This window comes from Euphorbia lathyris, chromosome 1, assembly GCF_963576675.1.
Source record: "Euphorbia lathyris chromosome 1, ddEupLath1.1, whole genome shotgun sequence".
NCBI lineage: Eukaryota > Viridiplantae > Streptophyta > Magnoliopsida > Malpighiales > Euphorbiaceae > Euphorbia > Euphorbia lathyris.
This window is the reverse complement of record NC_088910.1, coordinates 30,161,161-30,166,190: the sequence shown is the minus strand read 5'-3', so window position 1 is coordinate 30,166,190 and position 5,030 is coordinate 30,161,161. Positions and strand designations below refer to the sequence as shown.

The following is a 5,030-nucleotide window of genomic DNA, read 5'->3' as shown; positions in this document are numbered from 1 at the left end:
AATAAATAATTTTAACTTAAATAAAGAATTTGTTAAAAATAATAATTATTAAATATATTTAAATTAAATAAATATTTAATATTTTAATTTTAATTATTAAATGGTTTATCAAACGAGACTTTAATGTCATCACGAGAAAAAATAAAGAATCGTAAGTAAGCTTAATAAAAAAAAAAAAGAGACTCAATCTACTAAAATAGAGGAGATTTGTATGCAATATGCTATAATCTTCAAATATTTGATAGAAATTAAAAATTAAAAAACATATAGTATAACCGGTACAGCAGGTAATCGGTGTGCAACGCGCACAATCCGGCTACAAAAGCTGAAGAATTGAAAATGCGCTTAGGGCGTCCTCTATGATTCTTTTCCATTCTTTACAAATACAAAACAGCAGAAGAGAGTGAGTCAGCGAACGAGTCCATTGAAATTTTGAAAAATAAAACAAACATCCCCTTCTCTCTTCTCTGCAACTGCACACTCCATTTTACCGAATATGTAAAACCTTCCAAAAGTTCCCATTCAACCGTCCATCGCCGCTACTGGAATTCTCAGAACTTCGAATCCATACTTCAATACACTTAATATATAGTTCCATTTTGTTTTTATATATGGCTGTGTTTCGCTTCTCCCTGTTCTTTCTGATCCACATTTCCCTGTTTTCGAGCCTCTGTTTTGCAGCTGACCCCTTTGTCTCTTATGATTTGAAACTTTCATACATCACAGCTTCTCCTCTCGGTGTTCCTGAGCAGGTTCGGTTTCTGCTCTCCTTCACTCTATGCCTTCTATTGTTTTGTAAACGAGGGTTTCTTTCGAGCTTGATTCAGTGTTTTTTGTTTTTTCATTTAATTCTCTTTGATTTTCTGCGTTGGATCGTGATAGTTCAGGCGCTTTTATTTTTACACGGTTTCTTTTTCTTTTTAATTATTTTGATGTAATATGCTGTTAGTTCTTCTTCAAGATTGTGGTTCTTACTGCTTTATAGACTATTAAAGCCAGCTTTACGATTTGTATTGTTTCTGGTGTTTCCCCTGTCTGTTCTTGTTAGAATCTGTAACATGTTTTCGCTGCTGAAAATGTATATCAAGCACCGAATAAGATTTGGGAATTACGAAGTTGATTAGTGTCAAATAATCTCGCTAATAGTGATTTCTTGCATGATATCCGCTTTGTTATCTTTTCTTATTTGGGAGAGAGAGTTTCTGTCTGTTCGTCTTTTTGACCGTTGCAGCAGTCGAGCAATTCGGTGCTTATAGTTCCATTTTCCCTTGTACATGATTTTCTATTTTTTTTATTTCTTTTGTCCGATAGAGGTTTTGCATTAATCATGATTCATGCACTAGTTTACTCGCTTTTATTGAGTTAATAAAAAAATTGGTGATCTAGGCTTTTCTGATTTTCCAGTGGCTTGCAAAGTTTGATTTCCTGTGTACTGTTTTTCTCTTCTCATTTTTTTTTCTTCTAAATGTTCTTCAGTGCACTCATTTGCTTACCCTTGATTGCAGGTTATTGCTATTAATGGGGAGTTTCCTGGTCCTCTCATCAATTCTACGACTAACTACAATGTTATTGTTAATGTGTTTAATCATTTGGATGAAAATCTCCTAATGACTTGGTAGGTTGTATGAAATTGCTTTTTTTTTTTTTTTGTTATTTTGAAATCTCCACCCTTTAGCTGCTTCTTTATAGTAAGAGCGAATTTTTAGAAATCTATGGGTGCTTTGATAGGCCTGGAATCCAAATGAGGCGTAACTCTTGGCAGGATGGAGTCCGTGGAACTAATTGTCCAATTCCTCCCAAACGGAACTTTACTTATAATTTTCAAGTCAAGGATCAGATTGGCAGCTATTTCTATTTTCCATCCCTTAATCTTCAGAGAGCATCTGGTGGTTTTGGTCCCTTCATTGTTAACAATAGAGACATTATCCCTATTCCTTTTGCCAAGCCAGATGGGGATATTATTGTTCTTATTGGTGACTGGTATACACAAGACCATAAGGTTCGTATTTTTTCTCTGACTGGTGTTACTTTCCGAACACTGAAGTTATGATGATTTGCATCATTGAAATCTAACTGTGGTCTTTGATTTGAATTTCAGGCATTGAGGACGACCCTTGACTCTGGAAAAGAGCTTGGAATGCCTGATGGGGTTCTGATTAATGGGAAGGGACCTTACAGGTACAACACAACTCTAGTACCTGACGGTATTGAGTATGAAACTGTTCAAGTTGAGCCAGGTAATGGTCTTCAGCCATCAAAGAGGGAACCCTGCTCCATTACATTTTGATTTATCTTTTTCTGCCACTTGAAACCAGTTCCCTTCATTTCTCCCAGTAGCATACCTGCTTTTCTAGGTGACTTAATGCATATTTGATCATCAGTGATCAACTAATGAACTGTTTAAATCTTTTATTTATCTATCTTGGTGACTGTGTTGATGTTATTTTATCATGAATATGTTTGTTCAAATTTTATTCCATGTTCACTCTTTAACATCTCCATTTTAGTGGGTTTCATATGCATATTTCCATGTTTAAGCAACCATATAATGATTGAAGTCTAAATTGGTAATTTGTTTTATTTACTTTTCAGGCAAAACCTATCGACTTCGTGTGCATAATGTTGGGACTTCAACTAGTTTGAACTTCAGAATCCAGGGTCATAATCTTCTTCTTGTAGAGACAGAGGGGCATTATACATCCCAACAAAATTATACGAGCTTTGATATTCATGTGGGCCAGTCTTATTCGTTTTTGGTTACCATGGATCAGAATGCAACATCTGATTACTACATTGTGGCAAGTGCTAGGTTTGTGAATGAATCAGATTGGCAAAAAGTCACAGGTGTTGCAATCTTGCATTATTCCAATCCAAAAGGACCAGCATCTGGTTCTCTGCCAGAGGCACCAAGTGATGTTTATAACCAGTGGTCAGCAATGAGCCAGCCAAGATCAATCAGGTTAGTTCTTAATCTTTAGAAGCGCTGATTTCTGACTCTGCATTTCATCATTATTTCCTCTTATTCATACTTTTGTCTATTTTCATTTAGTTGCAGCCATAGCTATATTAAGTATAGATATCATACAATCATGTCCAATACTGTTTCACTTGAAATTACCTATTTTCCTTTAAAATATGACATGCTTAACTGATCTTTGAGCTATGCGTCATATATGACTCGCCTGCATTTCTGGTTAGATATTCATGAATTGATTCATTTGTTTGGATGGTGAAGAAGATTTTTTTCTTCATTCCCGTACTCCTTTTATCTTAGGCTATTTTTTTTATTCTTTATCTTTGAAAATTGAAGGAATAACCACTGATTTACCAATAGAAACAGCGAATAGATTCATAAGTTTGAAGGCTTCTAATAGAACTTATGCTTGATAGAAATATTAGATCATATAGAATCAATAAAATCTTTTGTGAGTTCTGTTTTTTTAAGTATTGATTAGTTTATACATACTTTATCAAGACTAATGTATGACATTTTTACATGGACTAGGCAAAATACATCAGCAAGTGGAGCTCGGCCAAATCCACAAGGATCTTTTCATTATGGTCAAATCAATATCACTGACACATATGTATTAAGGAGCTTGCCACCAGTTACAATTAACGGTAAACTCCGTTCCACAGTGAATGGGATCTCATTTGTCAATCCTGACACACCAATCAGGCTTGCTGACATCCATAAAGTGAAGGGGTCTTACAAGCTGGATTTTCCCGATAAGCCACTTGGTAGGTCTCCCCGGATGGACACATCTGTCCTTAATGCTACATATAAGGGATTTATCCAGGTCATATTACAGAACAATGACACCAAAATGCTGAGCTTTCACATGGATGGCTATTCGTTCTTTGTGGTTGGGTAAGACGCTTGGGTTTCTTAATCTGTTTACTTCTTGCTTTGTGAATGACTTTAAGAATCTGGTCTATTTCAAATGCAGGATGGACTGGGGAGTGTGGACTGAGGACAAAAAAAGTTCTTATAATAATTGGGATGCTATTTCTCGCAGCACAATTGAGGTTGGTTTATCACTTTGCACCTCCAACGATGCAGAAATTGCTTAATTTTTTTTTGACAATTGAGCTTTAAATTAGTTGTGTTTAGTGTTATGATTATTATTGCCTTGTTTTGTTAGCATTTTAAGAAAATGTCTGGTGTTCTTGTGTAGGTGTACCCTGGGGGATGGACTGCAGTCCTGGTGTCTTTAGACAATGTGGGGATATGGAATCTTAGAGTAGAGAATCTTGATAGATGGTATCTTGGCCATGAAACATATATGAAAATAATTAACCCTGAGGAAAATGGAGCAACTGAGATGGCTCCACCTGAAAATGTTAGATACTGTGGTGCCCTTAAAGATTTGCAGAAGTATGTATCCAAGACCTTCTCTAAATCTGTGTATAAGCAATTTGTCTATTGATACTGGACAGCTAATATTGGTTTTTTGTTGCTTCAGGGAGTCAAATACCTCGTCTGCCACTTCTATTGTCGTTGGGGTATTCTTCGCTCTACTGATGTCTCTTTGTGCATCGGTTTTCCTTTTCGGGTAATCTTTTTGTTCCTTGGGGTAGGATAGTTGCTGTTGTAATTTGTAAGTTTAATGTGCAACAGTTGGGGATATACATGCATTGCGTAGTTGGATTAGCTTTGCAACCACAGTCTTGTTAGCAGATATATATTTCAGGGTGTTTTTTTCTTCTTCCTGATTTCCCCCTTTAATAGGGTGGTTTACCCTTCTAATTGTAATTTAGGTTAATGGGGTTCTATTCATTTTTTTTTATTAACCACTAAGTTGCATACAGAATGATGATTTAGCAATCAGAGTATTTATGCATTAACAATGTGCTAAACATGGATGATGACATTTAATCACTTGCAAATTGCAATGGTGCTGACTTAAAACACAGTTCTGATAGACTGTGTTAATTGCTTATTTGAATGGCTGTTTATGGACTTAAAAACTGAAGATACTTAAAGCTCGCTGTATAAGGGGTGGCACCTTCTTTTTGCAAAGGAATTC

General features: G+C 35.7%; 1 protein-coding gene across 1 annotated transcript; it reads left to right on the top strand.

Moving 5' to 3' along the window:
- Window positions 1-353: 353 nt before the first annotated feature.
- Window positions 354-4,797, top strand: LOC136226613 (monocopper oxidase-like protein SKS1). The gene is made up of 9 exons (XM_066015199.1): window positions 354-752; window positions 1,506-1,615; window positions 1,729-1,999; window positions 2,099-2,237; window positions 2,593-2,959; window positions 3,506-3,871; window positions 3,951-4,029; window positions 4,179-4,378; window positions 4,467-4,797. The coding sequence occupies exons 1-9, from the start codon at window positions 612-614 to the stop codon at window positions 4,558-4,560; spliced, it is 1,767 nt and encodes a 588-aa protein (XP_065871271.1). The 5' UTR covers window positions 354-611; the 3' UTR covers window positions 4,561-4,797.
- The last annotated feature ends 233 nt before the right edge of the window (window positions 4,798-5,030 follow it).

What these genes read in the sequence shown, in the direction of transcription:
- LOC136226613 (XM_066015199.1), top strand. Translation starts at nt 612, where the DNA reads ATGGCTGTGTTTCGCTTCTCCCTGTTCTTTCTGATCCACATTTCCCTG. An exon ending in AACTGTTCAAGTTGAGCCAG is followed by an intron (nt 2,238 to 2,592) that starts GTAATGGTCTTC and finishes TTTACTTTTCAG; the next exon opens with GCAAAACCTATCGACTTCGT. An exon ending in GCCCTTAAAGATTTGCAGAA is followed by an intron (nt 4,379 to 4,466) that starts GTATGTATCCAA and finishes TTGTTGCTTCAG; the next exon opens with GGAGTCAAATACCTCGTCTG.